General features: G+C 41.1%; 1 protein-coding gene across 1 annotated transcript; it reads right to left on the bottom strand.

Annotated features, from left to right (window-relative positions):
- Positions 1-189: 189 nt before the first annotated feature.
- agfg1b (ArfGAP with FG repeats 1b) lies at positions 190-15967 on the bottom strand. The gene is made up of 12 exons (XM_080543727.1): positions 15801-15967; positions 13532-13625; positions 10799-10914; positions 10223-10364; positions 9534-9690; positions 8314-8421; positions 6134-6278; positions 4936-5015; positions 4702-4788; positions 4112-4270; positions 3662-3756; positions 190-1218 (listed from the first exon to the last, which is right to left on the bottom strand). The coding sequence occupies exons 1-12, from the start codon at positions 15920-15922 to the stop codon at positions 1162-1164; spliced, it is 1362 nt and encodes a 453-aa protein (XP_080399853.1). The 5' UTR covers positions 15923-15967; the 3' UTR covers positions 190-1161.
- Between the last annotated feature and the right edge of the window lie 7493 nt (positions 15968-23460).

Below are 23460 nucleotides of genomic sequence, written 5' to 3' on the forward strand. Positions count from 1 at the left end.
TTTTCTTCACAAAACATATACAGTAGTGATATTTCCATATACAGTGCAATGTCAAAAGATGAAAACAAAGAGTCAACTGTAGTTAAAAATCTTTAATATATTTATACATATATTTATATATGTACACATTGACTTACATATTCCTGTAACGGCAATAATAATAACATATTGTCAAATTCATATGTAGGGGCACTAGTGAGACCCTTGCTCTCTAGGTAAACACGCTGCAAGCCTTTTTACAGACCAGTAGGAAAGGTTCTAGAATAGTAAACATGCTATTCAACCTCGATTTTCTCCTTCTCTAGTCTGTCCCTCTCGTTTCATCTCATTTGTGCTATGGTAGACACCTCCCTGTCTCCCTACCTGCCTGTGCTGAGTCTAGGTTCTCAAGTTATCTTATTATATATCTGAGCAGGTATAACTGTTTTATGTCAAAAAAGCTCAGAAGTTGTAAGTGTAGGGACTTCACCTGGTGAAAAGAAAAACTGTGAGGCAAAACCTGGTTTCTTTCAAGATAACGAAACACTTAATGTTCTGAAAACTGTTTCATCTCCAGCTCAATGGAGCGTTGTTGATATTGTGACACCTTAGGATAGTTCCAAGCATATCTCAAACATGTTGCACTTTTACTACCAGTTATAGTGGTAATTATGTACCAATTTAAAAAAAAATCAATTTTCCAGATGCATAGTTCTACCCCCAAATATAATGCATATCATTCTTGAAGCTAAACTCTTCACACCATGGATTCTTGACTGATGCATCTTTGTTATTTATCATATAGTATCCTACGTAGAAACATCGTAGTGGCTCATCCACATTGTGTCCCACCACGTTGTCAACTCAGTCCCTATTATACATAACATGTACGTTAACGTGATTACAGATGCTCATATGCACAAGATCTTACTGTCATTAACATAAACAAAAAATAAATGTAAAGAACGTATATAGTCCAAGGGCATTGTTCCAGAGCAGTCCCATTTATAACCGTAGTCCTTTGTCCTTCATAGTGTCGTAAACGTTTGTTTTTTTTGTTGAAAAACTTGGTTTCAGAGTTTTTTCAGAAATGTAATGTGTCACTTGGTTGTGACGGAGCGGGTGCATTGAATAGATTAGGTGTTGCATGCTGCCCTCTGGTGGTGATGATGGGGTGGCGAGCTACAGGAAGGGGTTGGTGCTGGACCCTCCAGGGTAGGATCCTGCTGGGGCTCCCGCCTGATTAGAGAGAACAAATACGAATTAAACATGAACATTAGGGATGTGCATAACTCGTTTTTCATGGTCGATTAATCAGATTAATCGGTATGAATGATTAATTAAGATTTTTCGATGTGTTCCGACATACACAAAGACAGCCATGGATTTCAAGCAAGAAATCACGTAATAATTTAAACGCAAAAAAACCTAACCCAGTGAAAAATCTAATTTACTCTGTTATTAATCCTCATGAATTTCTTCTTCTGAATACTTAAATTAGGCATGACATAACATCACAATAATGCAGAACAGAAAAAAGGCTTGCGGCTAGTACCAACGCACGCATTACAGCGGCGCGTTCATTTTGAACGCTGTTCAATTCCAATGTTAACCAATACTCTAGCTATTCGGTTGTTAAGTCGTGACGTGTTTCCGGGTCCAAAGTTGGCTGAGGCGCTCTCTTGTTAATAAGATAGATAGATAAATACTTTATTTATCCCCGTGGGGAAATTCATTTTGCCGTGCCACTCCACTAAAAACCACACATAACAACACAACACAACATAAAGGACAGACAACAACACTGGGCCAGCCATGTACAGTATATAAAAAACAGTGAGATCTGATATAAAAGTGGATTAAAAGGATGGCTATAGTTATTTATATTAAAATACTAAAAAAGTGATGATGGTGATTAAAATAAATAATAAATACAGATTCAGGAGCCTTGACCCCGACTGCTACTTTAGTTGCCATTGAACAGTCTTAGTGCAGCCGGGATAAATGATTTTTTATATCGCTCCGTCCGGGAGCGGATCGTAATGAACCGCCCTCTGCGGCGGCTGCTGGTTTGCCCAGCGAGGACATGATGGAGGGGGTGGTTGGGGTTGTCCCTGATGGACAGCAGCTTACTCCTAGTCCTTCTCTCCACCACCGTCCCCAGAGAGTCCAGGCTCCTTCCCACCACTGAACCCGCCTTTTTTACGAGCTTGTCCAGCCGTCCGGTATCCCTCTTGGTGATGTTTCCCCCCCAGCAGACTGCAGCGTAGAAGAGAATGCTGGCCATGACAGACTGGTAAAACATGGCCAGCATCTCTCCACACACTTCAAAAGACCTAAGTCTTCTTAAGAAGTACAGCCTGCTCTGACCCTTCTTATAAAGTGCCTCTGTGTTGGTGGACCAGTCCAGTTTGTCGTCCAGATGCACCCCCAGGTACTTGTAGGTCTTCACCACCTCGATATCCTCGCCCCGGATGTTAATGGGCAACCGAGGTGGCTTAGACCTACGGAAGTCTATAACTAGCTCCTTGGTCTTGGTTTGGTTGAGGAGCAGACCATTCCTCTCGCTCCAGACGCTGAAGGCTCCTATCAGATCCCTGTACTCCCCCTCCCGTCCATCCCTCACGCACGCCACTATGGCTGTATCGTCAGAGTACTTCTGTACGTGGCAGGACTCAGAGTTGTGTTTGAAGTCTGATGTGTACAGGGTGAACAGGAAGGGAGCCAGCACAGTTCCCTGCGGAGCCCCGGTGTTGCTCACTACTGTGTCCGAGACACAGTTCCCCAGCCTGACTGACTGTGGCCGTCCAGTGAGGTAGTCCATGATCCAGGATGTAGTGGAGGGATCAACCCCCATACCTGAGAGCTTCTCTCGGAGTAGAAGAGGCTGGATGGTGTTAAAGGCACTTGAAAAGTCAAAGAACATTATCCTCACCTGACTTCCCGGCTCATCCAGGTAGTATAATTCATTATATTTGTATAGCGCTTTTCCGAGTCTCAAAGACGCTGACAAATATGGGAAAACGGGAAAGTGCTGTGTCCCTTGTTGTATGAATAGATCCGAGTCTAAATAACGATTGAACTGTTATTCTACCGCTGTAGTACACTGGTACTCTGGTGCGGGGAATTTCTGGTTTGGACCCAGAAATTGCTAAACGTCACGTTTGACGTCAGACTTAACAACCGAATAGCCTACCCAACATCTAACAGCCTAATACACAAAAAAGACAATTAAATGCCATGGATAAAGTTTAAATAGACAACTGAACAAAGTCAAGCGCTTTATTACATACAGTGGCGAGAAAGAGTATGTGAACCCTTTGGAATTACCAGTTTTTCTGCTTTAATTGGTCATAAAATGTGATCTGATCTTCATATAGCACATTGTGTTTGTATAGACAAACACAATGTGCTTAATGTCAAGCCCTGTGACAACCCCACTGACAGATGACAGGTAGATAATGACAGGTAGTGTAATGGGGGAGTGGTTTTCTTGAGGGAGTGGTTGGGGGTGGAGTTAAGCAGCTATTTGTTCCCACCCATTGCCTACCTGTGAAAAGTGGCTGTGAATACTTTGAGGCCGAATTTCTCGGCTCATTGATTTGGGGGGTATCAACATTCAAATATGCAAAACTTCTTCAACTTGTTTCAGATTTCAATGTAATGTATGGTTATTACTCACCATGAATGGGTTATTGGACATCCCTGGTCCAGCCGTAGGCTGCCCAAAAGGGGTGATGGAAGGCTTGGTCTGCCCATAGACTGGGTATCCTGGGCCTGAGAGACAAAGAAGAAGTGAGTAACCTGAACTTACGGAGAGGCTCTTTAACCCTTAAAAATACTGTGCATCATGGCTGTTTACTAGGGATCTGGATTCGGAATAAATGCCCAACCCTGCCGACAAACATTGATTTGATTTAGTGGGTGACTAAAAACTTCATAAGGTTTTGGTGGGTCCATTAACCACTGGGCGGAGGGGAGGGCACACTACAGGGTATATACAGGAATCTTGAGGTTAATTTGAAAGTGACAGGTGGATCTAAGTGACAGTTGACACTAGAACAGCCGTGTCTATGTTACCTAACCCTTGGGCTGGGGGTGGTAGGAGTGGAGGGGAAGGAGGCACACTAACCGTTGGGATGGGGATGGTAGGCCCCAGGCTGGGGGTAGGGGCAGGGGCCCTGTCCAGGGAAGGGCTGCTGGAAGGTCCCACTGAAGCTGGTCGGGAGGCAGTAGGAGGAGGCGTTTCCAAAGCCAGCGGGCATACTCATAGAGCCTGTACCGAATGAAGCTACAACAGAATCAGAATCAGAAGACTTTATTGCCATGACATGTAAACATGTTAGGAATTTGGTTTGGGACAGTGGAGCACGGGTTTACAGCAGGACAGGTGCAAGACAGGACAAGACAGTGCAAACCAACATCATAGTGCAAGAGTCATAAATAATATAAATATAAGAAGTGCAAAGATCAAGTGTTCAATGTTCATGTCCAGACAGTCCAAAGCTCTAACCCTAACCTACACATAGAGAGGAGAGGGGGAGTGAGTTTGACACAGACACACACACGCACGCACGCACGCAGACTTACCCTTTCACACCACTATCATACTAGTGGCACAAAGATCAAACAATCCTATATACTCCCATTACTACTATGATATACTATTTAAAAGTTACAGACAACTTATACAAAACAAACATATTTTCTGTGCACACACACCTGCAGTTGGCGCTCGACCATTGGCCTGGAATGGGTTGGTCGCCATTTCTGGGGCAACCGCAACAAAGGGGTTAGTGGATGGCACAGCTAGAGAAGAGAAAAGGGTTCCGTTACAAAAAGGCTTACAGCATTATGGTTTAATTTTTACTGGACTGAAATGTTGCAAATCCCACGTTTGGAAAGCTTGGAAGCTACTGTATGCAACACTAATTCAACATAATAGACAACACCTACCTCCAAAGCCCTGCTGCATGCTGGGTAAGACTGGTGCAGTGTGGGCAGGCGAGGTTCCCAACACAGCTCCAAACATATTCCTAGATGAACACACGTATGCTTAAATCAATCGTTATTTTATTATGTGCAAGACAATTAAAAGCTCTAATATTGTATTTTGCGCAGTATAATTTTTTTTAATGCATCTTATAGGACAAGTGAGGATATGAAAATTAAACCCAACTGCCAGCTGTAGCCATTGTAAATGGACTGCACTTATATAGCGCCTTTATCCAAAGCGCTTTACAGCGGCCTCTCATTCACCCATTCACACACACCTTCACACACCAATGGCGGCAAGCTGCCATGCAAGGCGCCAGCCCGCTCACTGGGAGCAATTTGGGGTTCAGTGTCTTGCCCAAGGACACTTCAACATGTGGCCAGCCGGGGCTCGAACCGCTGATCTGCCGACCTTGCGATCGTTAGACGGCGGCTCTACCTCCTGCGCCACAGCCGCCCCATTGTATCCATTAATTCAGCCACTGTAACCACTAAGCAGCATTAGGCAGTAGGGCTGTTACGATTATTCGACGTCGTCGACGTCATCGACTACGTCAATACGTCGGTTAGCGTAATATGCGCCGGTTAGTCGTAAATAAACAAAATGGCGTTTTTTTTTTTTTTTTTTTTTTTTTAAACCTTTATTTTACCAGGCGAGACAATTAAGTGTATGAGTGAAAAATGGATGGCTACTAGCTAATGTTACACAAGCAATGTAGCTCACCACAGTTCGTATGTCTTGTCTTCTGGTGTTAGTAACGTTAGCTATGTAGCTGGCTAGCTACGGTAGCCTATTGTCATTGTGGTGCGAGCACCTACTGTACGTTATCTAGCTCGTAGCTCGCATGCTACGTTAGCATCAATTTAGCTAATCATAACATAGCAGCGAGAGTAACGTTAGCTAGCTATGTGTTGTGGTGTAGGACAGACTTCTAAATGGCCATGTTGGCATTCAAGTTGGCTAAACATAGCAGTGAGGTGGAGCCAAATAAGTTTTTTTATTTTTTATTTTTTTACAGTACAAAAAACATCGTTAGACTTATCGATAAATTAGTCGTTAGACTAATCGAATAATCGATAAAATAATCGCTAGATTAATCGTTAGAAAAATAGTCGTTTGGGACAGCACTATTAGGCAGTCTCTACCACTGTTTCTCACCCCTGGACGCTGCTCCCTGTGGGGGCTGAGGAGCTCAGCTCGTTGTCCAACTCAGCCAGAGCAGCGTAGCGGTCCTCTGCAGAACCCCCCAGCTGAGACTGGGCCGGCACAGCACCAGCGATCGACGGTATGGGGACACCTCCCCCTGTAGAGCGACAAACACGGAAACACACGGACGCACATGCCATAGGTCAATTCATACAAACAGATATAGAAACAAACACACCATGGAGCCGTCGTCTACACTTGAATCAGACTTAAAGTCTCTTGTCCAAACATGATAATCAGATCACAGTACGGGCGTCCACACCTGATATTAAAGGGGTAGTCCAGCCAAGTCCAATTGCTGATTTCAGCCGCAGGCTATCCCTAGGTAACAACGAACTGCTATTGGATATTATTTATAGTAAAAAATCGTCACATTGTATGAGTTGCAAATCTGAAGAGCTGTTTTTTGTTGAAAATGAACACAAAACTGTAATTACAGTATTTTTATCTAAATAGCCTAATTTCATGAATTTTACACCCCCTACTGGGATGTCGGTAGTAGAGAGCAGGCATTGCTTTTATATTAGTCCTAATGGGGTTTTATAAATAATTGCATTGCATTGTGGGAGATTCAAGCCCAGCAAGTCAACATCCATGCAGACTCGCTTTACTTTGAGGGTGTTCTAGGGTTCTAGAGGGTTTACTAGGCATGCATTTCTGTCCGCAGTCTGTGAAAGAATAAGGACAGGGTCGGATTTTCCAATGCTGAGAAAAAATAGGAGGGCTATGAACATTAGTTTGTGTACTAACTAGTGTTGTTCCGATACCGATACTAGTATCGGCATGGCCACCGATACGCACAAAAATGCTGGTATCGGTATCGGCGAGTACTAACAAAAAAAAAAATCCGATTTTTTTTTTTTTTTTTTTTTAAGTACCAAAGTTATTTTGTTTGTAAATGTTCACTTGCTGTTGCACTACTACTACGACTGTTTTATATCTTAAATGGATATTGCACTGATTGGCATCTGTGAGAGCCACATTTCAGGTTTTATAAGGGGTTGATTTTCTTGTCACCATACCAGGTAGACAATAAAAAAAAGTTCTATAGTATTCACTCTCTGTTGGTATTTTTTCCTGTTTTACAAAGGTTTTGAGCAGTGCCAGACTAAGTGTTAGCAATAATTTTACATCGAGGTGAGTATGCGGCTCAAAAAACATGTTTTTTTGTTTTGTTTTTTCAAACGCCGTGGTATCGGATCGGTACTCGGTATCGGCAAGTACTGCACGGTCAGGTATCGGTATCGGTATCGGGATCAAAAAATGGTATCGGAACAACACTAGTACTAACATCTCCTTGTCCTCCACATTGTCCTTATTGATTTGATGTGTAAGGTCCAGAATCTTACCATATTTCTGCTGCAGAGTTAAGGACTGACTGACCGCTACGCAAATTCACAAGATCCTCTGCCCTCGTGAAAAATGTGTCTGTGTATATTATGAAATATGGAATCGATCTATTACAACATTTTGACTTGATCCTATTACTGCATAGTCTGGAAAACAATGCGGCCATTGAAAGTGCCGAAACAACCTATTAAATACAAGTGGGGAAAATATGTAGACACGATGTGTGCAAAGGAGACCAGCGTTGAGTGAAATTCTTTTCACATGATTAGATTGTGACCTCATAATCATGTTCGGATAACAGAAGTCTGATTCAAGTGTTAAATGTAGACAAGCCCCATGATATGGTATGAGAGGATCCATGTTGGTGCTTGGGGAGAGATAATGTAATGTGTGCAGGGTTCCCACACCTTCTGAAACATCAAATTCAAGCACCTTTCAAGGACTTTCAAGACACAATTCCTTCAAATTCAAGGACCCAACAGTGTAGTTTGAGACAGATCTAGATGAGAATTTATATAATAGGAACTATCCGCTCACAGACAACAATTAAAAAGAGAGGCTTTTGAATGTAGAGGCTTGAACACTAGATGGTCTCTATAATTATGTTTTATTTTTTTGAGAGAGAGGGTAATTCAAGCACTTTCAATGACCCATGTCTATTTTCAAAAACTTTTACGGCCTTGATTTCTTTTTCTCAAATTCACAAACGTTCAAGGATTTCAAGGACCTGTGGGAACCCTGTGTGTGGATGTAGAGGTTATGAAGTAGGTGCCCTGGGGTACCTGATGCAAAGGTCTGTGATGGGGGTGACGTGCCGAAATGTGAAGGTACTCCAGAGTTGCCAAACGCATCAAAGTTGGCAAAGTCTGCATTTGAGTAACCCTGAGTTGCTGATGCCAAAGAGGAGAAAAACAAAAGGATGTAAGGAGGAATGAGGAAATCAAAAAGACATGACCATACATGGGAGGGAGTGGTAATGATTCAACACAGATATACTGATACCTGCACATATCCTATTTGTGTGCAGAACGTCACACGTTCACAGTCTATTCAATCTTCATAACTGCTCATCTTCATTAACAATGGTGTTTTGATTCCATCCATACCACAAAGACACATCATCAGTTAAAGGCATAGTTCGTTTTTGTTTTTGTTTTTTTTACGTTAGACCTCATTTTACTTTACTTACTTGGAGTGGCTGAACCCACAGACACTTTTTTCTGTCATATTTTCATTCTTTGGCTGGCTTCAGGGTAACATTTAGCCATACCAGTGTACATGAATGGGATCACCTTTACCCTATCAAAAGCACAGAAAACGGCTTTCAAAACATGCAAAATGTAAAACATGATTTAGTTATCGGGGGTTTTCCGTAGAAAAATATATTGTTTTATAGAAAATGATCTGTCATTATGCCATTGAATAGAATGGACTAGCTACTTCAACCTAACAACGTTTGTGTTGTTACACTCGTGTGAGCAACGACGCTCTAGTGCGCAGACCCCTAAGGGCAAAACAGGAAATTGCCTCAGTTTGAATAATATACGTTTAGAATTGAAATAACAAATTGTTCTCATATTGACATGCGTGCATAGCCCCCGAAGGTATGAGATGGCTGTAGAATTTCTGATAGTCGTATAGTGTACCGGTGATCACATTCATGTATATTGGTATTTGCTAAAAGCTAGCCCTGGAGGCAGCCAAAGAAAGCTCAAAAACAGAAATATGACAATCACGACAGTTCAGCGAATAGGTCCAGAATTTCCATGTTATGTTATTTGATAGGATATTATTTTACTTGAATGAATGAATGAATGGTCTTTATTGCGGTGGTATTGTTTAAGAATCTAAATCGTGATACTTAAGCAAAGTCAAACTTGAGTCAAAGTCAACACTTTGGTATCGTGACCAACCACCAGGAAGATGACAGGATTGAAAAACCTGAACTATCCCTTTAATATTCTATGGTACAACTTCGATTATGTTGATGCCTGTTAATTACCTGATTGGCTGGGGAAATGTGCAAAGTTGGCAAAGTTGGCAGAGTTTGCCGCCTGGGAGGGCGGAGCAGCGAAGATGTCTCCGCCCAGATCAGAGAGGAGATCAAACTTCTTCTCCTGACCAATGGGATAGGCCTTGGAGCGACCGACCCCAGGAGACTGGTTGACAGACAGGGTATATACAGGAATCTTGAGGTTAATTTCAATACCTTTTCTAAGACTTTTTAAAGACCTTGTCAATATTTTTCCAGACCTCACCGCCACTTCGAGCTGTAACCGTTTACATGAGTGACACCTTTAACTTAACAGGTTTAGTTTGCAATAGACTAGACCACTATCATACAACAGAACTTCCGGTTCATCTTTGTTTTTTAATAAAACTAATAAATTCACGAACTTTTACTAAAAGTTTTTAGGACTCAAACTCTTTGGACAGAGTCTAATTCAGAGAATTCTTTAAAAAAAAATTGTGATAAGACTTTTTAATACTTATTAAGGGTCTTGATTTTCCCAAAATTGATGTATCAACTTTTAATACTTTTCAAGACACCGCGGATACCCTGGATATACTTGTGCATCAATTCCATCCTGTGGAAATCTAACAATGTGCTTCAGGTGGTAAGGCCTTGCATGACAGGCCAAACACTGTCTGGAGGCTAGACATGGGAAAGTGGACATGTGGGAATGTCACCTGGCCCGGTGGCGTCTTGTTGAGCTGCAGGGCCTTCAGGGGCTGGACCTCAGGTGTGCTACTCGTGCTGCTGGCCGACGACCCAGAGACGGACGCCGGGACAACAGTGGCCACCGCTCTCGCCTGGTCTGGGGGGACGTACCTGTACACACAACAAGGTAACAACAAGGGCCTTAAAGGAAGAGTTCACTGCCATGACTGTATGGGGTCAATTCATGTGAAAAATGGCGCACACACAATACATTTTCTTTTCCACAGACATTTACTTTAGCGAGATGGGATTTGTCAGACTTTGTCATGTTGGCTGCGGTCCGCATTGGACCAAACGGAACCTCATACAGGCCAGAAAAAAGAAGACATTGATCCTCCTCGGCCTTTCCATGTTAAACTTCCATACATTTCTATCATCAATCATGAACAGTTACAGGGTAAGGACAATAATAATAGCCGCTGTTTAGACCCCTAATTAATGCCAACAATTACAATAATTAACCCTAACAGTTACAATAGGGTTCTGCACAGCGTTGCTGCTTAGACACCTAGCTACTATTGGCCCCCAAAAGTTTAGCATCTCACCATCTTTTCTTCTCATATTTTTCCTGGAGGAATTCTTTAACTTTCTGTGGCTCACGGAAGTCTGGAACAACTGCTGTCCTGTCATCGTATAGTCCCAACCAGATGTGTTTACAAACCTAGGAGAAAGGAGAGGAAAGGGATGAGGGGAAGAGAAGAATGCCAATATGTGACGTTAGAATTATAAGGTTCTATCTCCATTTTTGTAAAAATTTAGTTTTTTTACATAATCTGATCCATTAGGTGTTTATTAATGCCTGTGTGGTGTTATTTTTAAAAATGTTGACAATTTTTTGTTAGCAATTAATAAAATACAAAGGTTCCATCTCACAAAACATAATGGAATGTCAAAACTTTGACGCTCAATATCTCTGAACTGCCCTAAACGGAGATAGAACCTTATCATTCTAAGCTCACGAATAGTCACACTTCAATAGAGCCAAGAAAAAAAAAATAAAAATACAGAGACAAAGAGAGAAAAACACACATTGACAACTGCCAAGTTCATCAATATCTTAGGTAGGCTTGGGCGGGTTTTACATTTTGTACACCGTGAAACCGCCCCCAAATAAATGTTCGGTTAAACCGTGGGATTCAAAACCACATTGTTGTACGACTTTGACTGAGCCAACAATTTCAAATGATTAAGCTCTAACCTCTCTGTGAACCTGCTCGAACACTTTCCACAAGCAGTGCTGAAAAATGCGCTTCAAATAAATACATTTTAATTTTAATAATAAAAGGGCCCCAGTCCAATTCCCACCATACAAACATACTGGAGAATTATTAGCGTCTCACAGTAGCGTCTGCTACAATATAACAATTTATGACGGTATTGACAAACTTAACCCTAACCCTATTTTCGAAAACGCCAGTTCATGGTTTAACCGTGAAAGCACCAACCCTAATCTTAGTTAGTGAAAGCAAAAAGCCGATTCCAAATCACCCCCAATCCCTACAGGTACTTAGGGATTGGGGAGATCTTACTGGACAAGCAATATGGTAATCCGGGAACCCAGAATCATTTCTCGATTGAGATTCTGGGGTTGAAGGAAGTAAGCTGAGCAACTGCTTCTGGAGGTCCCCAGGACTAAATTAAAAACGAGAGGGGACAGAGCCTTCTGTAAGGCCGCCCCTAGGCTCTGGAACAGTCTCCCCCTCCACATCAGAGCCGCCGAGAGCATTGAGGCTTTTAAAAAACGAGTCAAAACACATCTTTTCTCCCTGGCCTTTGACCTGAGGTGAGCCTGCCTTCCCGACACTGCACTCTTTGCACTTTTATTTGTACTGCACCTTGCTTTTAGTGTATTTTTCAGTTTTCTTTCATCTGTATTTTATCTCTTATCTTGTTTTTCTCTTTATATTTTATCTGTTATGCACTTTGGGCGGCTCTTGTCGTTGTACATTTTGTGCTATATAAATAAACGTTACTTACTTACTTACTAAAAAGTGGGCATGTAAAAAGTGGGGTCTGACTTTAGAGAGACTAGCAATATGGTAATAACTCCACCTTGCTGTTAGGCTACATGGAATTAAGGCTGTCACGATTAGTCGACTAGTCACGACGACGTCGACTACCAAAATCGTCGCCGACATATTTGGTAATCGCCGTAGTCGCATGTTTTTTTGGAGCTGAAATAAGCGTTTTTTTTTTTTTTTTTTTTTGCCTAGCACCAGGGGAGCCCCCCCTCCCAAATTTCGTTGTTTGGTACCTGTACTATATCAATGACAATAAAGACCATTCATTTCATTCGATAAGCATTCGTTTTTCTTCCCTGAAGCTGCCACTGGCTAGCGTCTCCCAGTGTCTTTGATGTACATGCGCAGTGTCGGTCATCCGGGGCACACGTGACTTCCTCGGAAAAACAAACAGAGAAATGTCTTCCTGTCCTCCTACCTCTAAAGTGTGGGAGCATTTCAACCACAACGTTGAAAAAAAGAATGTAAAATGTAAAATTTGCAAAGCTGAACTCGCTTATCATGGCAGCACGTCTATGATGCGCGAGCATCTAAAAAGGAAGCACGTTGTGGCAGATGACGAGGAAGACGATGGCTCGTCTCGGTAAGCTAGTTAGCTTGTTATTGGCTAACGATATCGTTACGTTAAAAGCCTTCTTACATTATTTTACGTTGTCATCAAAGCGATACTTATCAAATAGCTAAAAATGTTGTCTTAACGTTACAGTGCTAAGAAGGCGCGTTCTACTATGAGATGAGTGAAGCAAAGCAAAACTTTTGTACTCTGTACAAGTATTTATTTTTGTTTTTGTATTCTTTTGGTTGCCTAGTGCCTAGCCTACCTCATTTTACTCAGCAGTTTGCACCCTCTACTACTCTTTACATTACATTACATGCAAGTGATGCCAGAAATAAATCTGCAAAGTTCATTAAAATATCTATTTTTGAGTGAACAATCATTTTAATTGTCTTTATTTTTAGTTAGCACATGCCTACAACAACAACTAACAACTTCAAGCTAAATGTAGAAGCTGATTTAGAAGATGATAGCTAAATAAGAGCGATTGAGTAATTGTGCGATAAGCTGTAATTTATGATCCGATTAGTCGACTAATCGTTAAAATAATCGGTGACTAGTCGACTATGAAAATAATCGTTTGTGGCAGCCCTACATGGAATGTGCCACATCACACCTTAACATATCTCCAACACACAAAATAGAGGTAGAGGTCCATTTCTAAGTACTGTATAGGGCCATTGGTGACACTGTGACAGTACCTCATTGTTGTGTTTCTGTAGGAACTCAATCTCCTGTTGTGTGAAGGTGGTCATGGAGATGGACTTCACTCTGTGGGGGGGATTCAGCCCTCGTCTAGAAGTGGGAGAGAAATGTCACTAGAAACTAGGAAAAAGTAGTGCAATTAGTATGCAATTAATTCTTACAAAAGAGAGACGCAACATTCATGAGCATGGAACTATACTGACTAAGAATGGACAGGTTGGCCTATCAAAATTCTCATGTGATAGTGGTGGTCTAGTGGATAGTGAATTGGACTTGTGATCGGAAGGTTGTGAGTTCAAATCCCGCCTGAAACCACACCACTACTAATGTGCCCTTGAGTAAGGCACTTAGCCCTCAGTTACTCCAGGGGGAATGTCCCTGTAATTCGTAATTGTAAGTCGCTTTGGATTAAAAGCGTCTGCTAAATGGCAAAATTATTAAAAATTATGTGGCTCTGCTCCATCAGCACTGATCTGAACACACACACACACACACACACACACACACACACACACACACACACAGGATAATTACAGACATTTACATCTTACATTTAGCAGATACCTTTATCCAAAGCAACTTACAACAAGTACATGTGTCTAAAGTAAGTGAATCATCTATACATGAGTCATCATAAGAAAAAAAATCTATGCTAGGACCAGCAGGTCACACTCCTAGAAGAAACCCCTAACCCTTTTTTATTATTAACAGTAGAGGAGCTAGAGAGGGAGGGGTAGTGAAGAGGTCTTTAGAAGTGACGCTTAGGTGGCGTAGCGGGTTAAGCATTGACCATGAACCGCAGGGTCCCTGGTTAGATTCCGGCCGGGGACATATCCTGCATGTCATCCCTCCTCTCTCTCTCACCCATCCTTCCTGTCTAAATCTTCACTGTAACTGTCAATAAAAAGGAAAAATATGAGTGGGACTGCCCCACTCAGAAAAAATAGCTTTAAAAGAAGTGACAGTCAAGATATGGGTCAAGATATGGGTCATCAGTCTACAAAGGTAGTGGCTGCAGTCCTGACAGCAGTGGGAAGGACGTTCCACCATCGGGGGGGCCAAGACAGTGAAAAGCCATGACTGAATAGCGCGACCGGCCGCTGCCACCATGTAGAGGTGGCGTTGCCAGGCGGCTAGCCGAGGAGAAAGAACAAAGTGATTGGGCAAGGGTTTGGGGGCTGACCACTGCTTGCAAGAAGGGAGGGGCTGTTCCCTTTACCGTCTGGTAGGCGAGCACCAGACCAATTCATAATAAGTATGCCAACACCAGCCGACCAATCACACTGGAGTATACTGTATCCCAGTATCCCAGAATGCCTTTCGCACTACTACTAGTACTACTACTACTAATAATAATAATAATAAGCACAATGTTTGTGTGTGTAAGACACAAATAAACTTGGATTTTATGCATTTCAAAGTAGCAACTTTGTAATCATGACGACGTAGACATCTAAGAATGCATTTCACCATGTACGTAAATTGCAAAGATAGTGAAAATACCACCGCTCATCCGTGATCAGACTTAGCTGAGGTGCTACAGCTGAAGAGTATCAAATAGAGTGCAAAAAAAGCAGCATCCATTCCACACACCCAAACATTTTATTGCGAGTTTTCGGTCTCCAGGCTCTCGACAGGATTGTAAACAACAGCTGTTTGACCAAGTTTGCATGACGAGACTGGAGAGATGCTCAATGCATTTTGGGGAAGTTGAGTAGGAATAGTGCGGTGTGTCAAGGCATACTCAAAGATTCTGGAACATCTAGTATACATACTAGATCTCTCCATACTCAAATGTCACACACTATACAGTGTGAATACACTGCACTCTCAACATCTACGTCATATCTAGTATGAGTAGTATGCCATTGGACCACAGCCATGTCCAACTGTAGATAAAGGATAAAGTTAATTGAAAGACACCAGTCATTGCGCCACACACGAAACTATAATTGTGACTTTTAGGCTATTAAAAACAATTGAAATTACACACTCCACGTCCATAGATAAAGCAATGCGACCCAGCCCTGCTAACCCAAGTCAGTCTCTCACACTCTAATGGCGAGGCTAGCTTAGCTTAGCATAAGCACCTGTCCGATTCACTAAGAGCTTGCTAGCTTAGCTTAGCATAAGCACCTGTCCGATTCACTACAGGCTTTTCTAGCTCAGACACACACAACATATAACTCCTACTACGTTCGTTTCCTATGCGAGCTGACTCTCAAGTATCGAAAGAAGACAGTTATAGCCATCACATTTACTTACAATATCCCAGAACAGGTGGTACACACGAAGGAGCCCACTGTCATGTTGGCGTAGGTCGGGCCGCGCTGGTCGCAGTCGAAGCACTTCCTGTTGGCAGGCCGGCTGGTCATCTCCCGAAGCATCTTGAGATGCGTCTCGTCCTGCTTTCGCTTCGCACTAAGTAGACCCGCAACACTCGTCGCCATGGCCGAAATCTAGGGGTTACTGAGTGTGCAAAGAGTGTGAGAAGGGGTCTTATGGGGGCTAAGGAGGGGGAGATGTCTTCGGAGAGACTGTCTGTCTTGCCTCGACGGCGGTTGGGGTAGACACCTTGCTGAGGTCTTGAAGCCCAGCTAGATAGAGGAGGGAACTTCCGGTTTGGCCCGGTTTATTATCCTTCAAAATAAAAGTTGAGTCACCATGGAGATATCCATAACAAGAGGGTCAAGTATAAACATTTGAAGGTTAATCAGTATGGTTTAGAATGCATGGGTGGGCAATTATTTTTTTTCCCAGGGGGCCAAATGAGCAACTGAAAATATTTGTGAGAATAAATGGGCTTCAAAATAAAAGCAATGCGGTTTTAGTCCACCCATAAGATAATTAGAAAATTATTATTATTATTATTATTATTTTATTTTATTTAATTTTCATGCGATCTTTCGCGGGCCGGTCAGAATCAGAATAGTTGGTTAACCGGCTGAGAGTTTTTGGAGTTACAAAAAGTTTAATAGTTTAAAAAGTATAAGATAGCTTTTATCACGGTTGAACTTCCGGTTTGACCGGAACACTTTCAAAATAAAAGCCGTCCCATTAGAAATATCCATAACAAAATAGATTTAAATAGAAAATAGTCATAGATTATGTTTTGTTTGGGTTTTGATAGGGACTCTTATTTTGACAATAGTCGCGTCTCCGTTGCTGCCAGCTGCTGTGTCTATCTGCTGTACTTTGCTGCTGGCTTCACGGAGCTCTAGTAGGGGACAGACAAAGAAGATGCAACCAAGAGGTGGGGCTTTTAGCATTTGGGGCTGTCTGAGTGCATTGTGGTCTTTTTTTTTTTTTTTAAACCGTTATTTATTAATTAATTAATACTGGAAAAAGCACCTTGAGACTACGGTCTTTTTCACATGTACCCTGATTATATATCTAAACACATCACTATTTACAGTAGAAAAAATACATTCCATAACAAACTTTGTCTTATTTTGGTTGTGGAAAAGGTATAAAGATGTTTTGATATATAGATACTGTATATTTGCTGGGTAGTTGTGAGAGTCTTATTATGGTAGAGGATAAAGTTATAGATGATAGATAGATAGATAGATAGATAGATAGATAGATAGATAGATAGATAGATAGATAGATAGATAGATAGATAGATAGATAGATAGATAGATAGATAGATAGATGAGATGGGGATGAGAGGGTAAGTATAAACATTTGAAGGTTAATCAGTAGGCCTATGGGCAGGGGCGCCGCTAGAGATTCTGGGCCCCATGACAGAATATCATTTTGCCCCCCCACCCCCCCACCTAAACCACCCATCAACCTAGACAACCCCCCCCCCCACCTAACCCCCCCATCAACCTAGACAACCCCCCCACCTAAACCACCCATCAACCTAGACAACCCAGTTGAAGTTGATGAACTATTGATGCACTGTAAGAAATTCAATGATGGACATCTTTTGTAAATGTAATTTAAAATGACAGTTAATACAGGAATCAACAATTCAGCAAAGACATCTCAACATTCTTTAACTTATTAAATTAAGACTTGAACAGCACAAGGACAAAAGTATAATTAAATGAAGATTTGAACCCAATTATAAAAGTATAAATCACACAAAAAGCAAAAATATAATTTTAATGGGGTGGTATTGTGTCTAAATAAATGTAGATCTTTTAAAGATCAGTTGGCCATAATACTGTCAGGATTAGATCAATGAAGAATTACAGCAGAGATATTTACTGACTCAGCATTGCTTCTTTCACACAAAGACAAAAGTGTCTTATACAAGAGGGAGCAACACCGACATGGTGCCAGCGAAATTGAATAGTGAAATGGGAAAGAGGTAATTTTTACACATTGCGGCAGTACTGTGGAATAGCATACCTGGAGAGCTAAAAACTATATCTAGCCTATTGCACAACGAACACATATTAAAAAATCATTCATTCCCACTGAAACCACCGCCCTGAACATTTTAAAATAGGAAGCACACTGTTTTTTTTAAAACCACAACATTTTAGCATTAACATTTTTAGCTTTTTAAATCATAATACTGTTTTTCTTACTATTATTTTAATAAATATTTTTTATAAATGACTAGACTTTTTAAATAGGCACTACCTTTTATCAACACTGTTATATCTGTCTGTTTTTATTGTATGTATGTGACCTATGTGTGTTTTTAATGTGGATACATTAATTGGATACATATTCATGAACTGCACAAAGCCTGTCAAAGGAGAATTTCTGTCACTCTGTGACTGACAATAAAGCAATCTTGAATCTTGAATCTTGAATCTTGATTCAAGATAGGAGTAAAGAGATCAAATCAAATCAAATCAAAGCTAAACGCTGGGCCTTCTTAGTATAACAAAATCTTTAATAAGATCCTTGAAATCTAGTGATGAAGCCAACTTGCTGTGCGGCTGTCATTGTCCTTTGTTACTTCTTGCTCTTCTTCTTCTGCCTCTTTACCTCTGCTCTCCTCTCTGGCTGCCTTGCTTGAAGAGGGCCCTGGCAGTGGCGATTCTAGAGATTTATACATGGGGTGGCAAAGGGGTGGCAAGCAGATATTTTAGTGTGGCCATAATTTGTGGCCATCTTAATATGTGATTAATATATGTATATTTATCATCCCTTATTGCCTGTTCTACATATAGAACTAGTGTGTGCACACCAGTGTGTATGTGTACAGGTTTCCCTCTTATCCAGTAAAGTATTACAAAGACATAGGTTTGTGGGAGAAAAAAACCATTTTATTATCTCTTTCATTCAGAGACAATAAACAAGGAACATGAACAATGCGCGACGGAGTGTGGGCGCGCTGAACTTGATCGTCAGAACAAACATAATAATAATTAGTTGGGGGCCTTAGGGATATTTTTGTGCAAATTTGTGCAAAAGCACCAAATTTGGCCCAGATGTAGCTCAGAGTATGCTCTAGTGATTTAGCCAGGGCGCCCGAGCCAACGACCACAATATGGCCGCCCTCTGAAAAAGGTTTCGGCTATAACTTTTGAACCAAATGAACTAGAAATGCAAGCCTGGTGTCTATTTTATGTTTTTTGACTATTAGAAACACATTGGAATGCTTATATTCATGATTGGGTGTGTCTGGACCCCTACTTTGCATAATGCATTTTTTTGGTTTTGTTTGGCTTTTGGGTCAGGTCGATTGGCAAATGTCAATTTCCTTGCTGTGACGTATTGCGTCGGTCTTGCAGGTGTGATGGGTGCCGCCAAATGCATTGTACTTCTGACATTGACATTCTCGGTTGCAGGTTGTCATCTTCTGTATTAGCTGCACAGGGTTTGAGGAACTCTGGACCATGGAGGACGATATCATTGAACACTCGTAAGGGTTCAGCAACAGATGTTGTGAGACAGTTGGACAGGAAGGAGCCGTCAAATGTGTGGCCTCATTGTAAGCAGTACTTGTGTAAAACCAAGGCAGCCCTCATCAACAGAATTGCCTCATCCTGAGCCAATTGTTCCTCTTAGCCACTTGTTCCTTGTTTGCGATGTAGGTTTCCCTCCCCTTCTGGTGTTCACTCTATTCAGGCAGATAGCTGAGGAGATGTTGCTTGAAACACCTGCGTTCTTTCATAAGGTTCCGTAATAGGAGATTGTGAAGGAGGATCTGAAACCTCAACCAGGGCAACAATTTGTGCAATAGTTAGATGGTCAAAGGTTGTCCCCCACTCAGTGGTAGATGCTTCCCCTTCTGACACCCTGGCCTGGCAGTGTCATGAGATGCTTGCCGTTTTGCTGCATATCGCAACATGAGATAACATTTGGCATGTAGTACACACCTGCTGCGTGCACATCGGAAGCTTGTATAACTAATCTACCAAGAAGCTAAAAATGTTTACAGGATTCTGCCCAGCTTTTCAGATTGGAATCAACATTATCTGTTACTGCCTTGTGAAGGTCATCCATATCTCCCCCTCACATATGACACAATGAACAAACTTTGTCTTATTTTGGTTGTGGAAAAGGTATAAAGATGTTTTGATATATAGATACTGTATATTTGCTGGTAGTTGTGAGAGTCTTATTATGGTAGCGGATAAAGTTATAGATGATTGATAGATAGATAGATGAGATGGGGATGAGAGGGTAAGTATAAACATTTGAAGGTTAATCAGTATGGGTTAGAAGATTAGTTAGACATAATTTTGTAAGGTTGGGTAGTTGAGTGTATGAAAAGTTGGTTGGTTGAGAGTGGTAGAGTTAGTTGGTTAACCGGCTGAGAGTTTTTGGAGTTACAAAAAGTTTAATAGATTAAAAAGTATAAGAAAGCTTTTATCACGGTTGATAAAAAAGCTTTCAGATTTTTGCTCAAAAATCTCATGAGTTGAAATCAAAGACCTAAGACTTTCTATGTACAAAAAAGGCCTATTTCTCTCAGATTGTGTTCACAAATTAGTTTAAATCTGTGTTAGTGAGCTCTTGCCGAGATAACCCTCCACCTGACAGGTGTGGCATATCCAGATGCTGATTAGACAGCATGATTATTGCGCAGATGTGCCTTAGGCCACAAAAGGCCACTCTAAAATGTGCAGTTTTATCACGGAGCACGTGAGCAAGGTAGCGTGGATGGATATCTTGGCAAAGGAGAAGTGCTCTCTAACACAGATTTAAACACATTTGAGAACACAATTTGAGATAAATAGGCCTTTTGTGTACATCGAAAAAGTCTTAGGTCTTTGATTTCAACTCATGATCAAATGAAATTGGAGCAAAAACAAACGTGTTGCATTTATATTTTTGTTCAATATATACTGTATAATATGGTCAGCTCAACCTCACCTCTCCAGCAACCCCTTGTGGCCAGGTTTTATTCTGCACTTTTTAAGTTTATGGGGTGTGTCACAATAACTACTGATTTAACCACTTTTGCAGTCAAATATGTGTGTACAACCATCCATTTCACATGGGAGAAAATAAACATGGTTGTTTTGTTCTACCTTGGGTAGAGGGATCTCAAAAACTAAAGCCCTTTTTGAGATTTGTCCACTAGCCTGAGTGATGTGCAGTGCAAAAGCAATTGATTTTGTATTGCAAAATATAGGTTTTGTTTTTGGTCATTTTAGTAACTTAAAAAATACTTTATGGGTGAGACAAATCAAGTGAAGAATTAGTTGTTGGATTATGTTTTTTGAGGAACATTTAAGACTTATGAAGACTTTAACGTTTCTGGGATTTCACATATCGATTCGGACGACTCATTTGGGACATTTATTATTATTGTCTGACTGATATTCATGTTTGGTATACATTATGAGTTGACATTATAGGAACAATTATGTCCTTATTTAAGTGGCGTGTTTTAACCTTAAATGAGGATTCAAAGATTGGAATTATTCTTTTCAAAATACTGCAATGTTGACCCCACATTTTATCCACCTGCTGTAGGCCATTTTTCAACACAATTCCATTAAAAATAGCACTTCTCCAATCTGGCACAGTGGCTTCACAGTATCTCTTCATTGGCCACTGCATATCATCAACAATCTAGCGTTTATATACATAATTATACAACAGTTAGTTCCGACCAAGTAATTTGATTGGACAAGAGGCATTCCATGAGTGCTGATATACAGTATAACAGCACTGGGACTTTTAACTATATGTATCACTCCGCCTCACAGATGTTCTACTAAATGACTGTTAATTAGACTACATGTTTGTGTTCAGGTTACTAGGCAACAGTCCATTTGAAGTTCAGTTGCAGAACATTTTTTTGTTTCTTTTTATGATTAAATAAACAAACAAATCATAATCTGTTGTCGCTTATTACTGTTAACTAATAAATCGCGCTGTAGAACTGTTGTATAAAAGCAATATCACACTCGAGGTCGTGCTGCGGCCTCGTACCTACGACCAAATCACAGCCGTGCTGATATTCAGTATAACACACTCCCTCTCGTGTGATATTGCTTAAATGACCCAGGTTTCTGACCTAGGAGGATGGGCAGATGGAACAGCCATCAATGGACATTACAAGGTCACCCACCTTCTTGAGGAGAGCATTGGGAGCCATCAGCATGACCTCAGTTTTGTCACCGTTCAGTTTGAGTAGGCTGGCTGTCATCCAGTTTTGGATATCATGGTCACAATTTCTTAAAGATGGCGGGGAGTGAGAGGTTGGTTGGGTGTCATCCTGTCAAGCTGGTGTCATCCAGCTGTGTAACTTGAGACCGTGGTAACAGATGATCTGGCTCAGGGGAAGCATCTAGTTGATGGAACAGCAGGGGTCCGAAGACAGAACCTTGGTTGACAGGTCGTGAGCTTAGAATTCTAGAAGGTTCTATCTCCGTTTAGGGCAGTTCAGAGATATTGAGCTTCAATGTTTTTACATTCCACTATGTTTTGTGAGATGGAACCTTTGTATTTTATTAATTACTAAACTAAAAAATGTCAACATTTTAAAAATAACACCACACAGGCATTAATAAACACCTAATGGATCAGATTATGTAAAAAAACTAAATTTTGACAAAAATGGAGATAGAATCTTATAATTCTAACGTCACAAGGTATTGCTTATTACAGGTCTGTCGTACATATAATACCTATGGTTAAGAACACCGAAACTCAACACAATCGCAAAGTTTAATAACAAATACCATTTATTATTGTTATTATGGTATGTTTTACCATACATACAAGATATTGTACACCGTAATTAGATAAATAAACCTATGATTAATGAGAATTAACCTCTTCAAAGGAAGCACTTTGCAGTCATGATCATTACTTTTGCTTGATACCATTTTGCCATGTTTGAAATGAAAAGTCTTCTGCCTTAAATTTGGCACCGCTCAGCATATAGCAGGTGTCCATCAAACACCCTAGAGCCCATCTGACTGCCCTTGTCTCCTTTTTTGGCAGAGGGAGAAGCAAGAGTCCACAAACAATGGTCACACTGTTCTCTGATCATCCTGCTTGTGTGCAAGGATTGGCATGAGCTGTATGCTGCCCAGATCCACTAATATGTCCGTAATCATGATTAGTTGCAGGGGTGAAAACTGGTGATGGCCCAAAAAGGTGACACTTTTTTTTAAGACAATTATTAATGCACGGATAACATTTTAGTTGACGGGAGAGGGGGGGGGGGGCCTCAATAGGTGGCCTCAGCGGCGGTTTTAACCTTAACACCCGCATAATTATGTTGAAAACAGGTTGCTTACTGTGACTGTCCTCCACACTGTCTAGAATTGTATCTAGCTGCATGAAGCTAAAAGTTATTTCAACAGCAGCAGAGTTTAGCAGACAGGAAGAATAGTTAGAAGAATAGTCATCATGTAACTTATTGGATGAGCCGTAGACCCCCACCCCAAATATATTTTTTTCAGATCTACACGATTCACGTGGATGACCTATTTTGAAGTAAAAACCGCTAATTTAGCAGAAAGGTGACAAGTTTGCACCCCTGAGTTGA

This window comes from Nansenia antarctica, assembly GCF_963989245.1.
Source record: "Nansenia antarctica genome assembly, chromosome: 12".
NCBI classification, from domain to species: Eukaryota; Metazoa; Chordata; class Actinopteri; order Argentiniformes; family Microstomatidae; genus Nansenia; species Nansenia antarctica.

Coding starts and splice junctions, on each gene's coding strand:
- agfg1b (XM_080543727.1), bottom strand. CDS start 15,922: ATGCTTCGGGAGATGACCAGCCGGCCTGCCAACAGGAAGTGCTTCGAC. Junction 4,789..4,935: donor CATGCAGCAGGGCTTTGGAG/GTAGGTGTTGTC, acceptor TCTCTTCTCTAG/CTGTGCCATCCACTAACCCC. Junction 1,219..3,661: donor TGTCCAATAACCCATTCATG/GTGAGTAATAAC, acceptor CTCTCTAATCAG/GCGGGAGCCCCAGCAGGATC.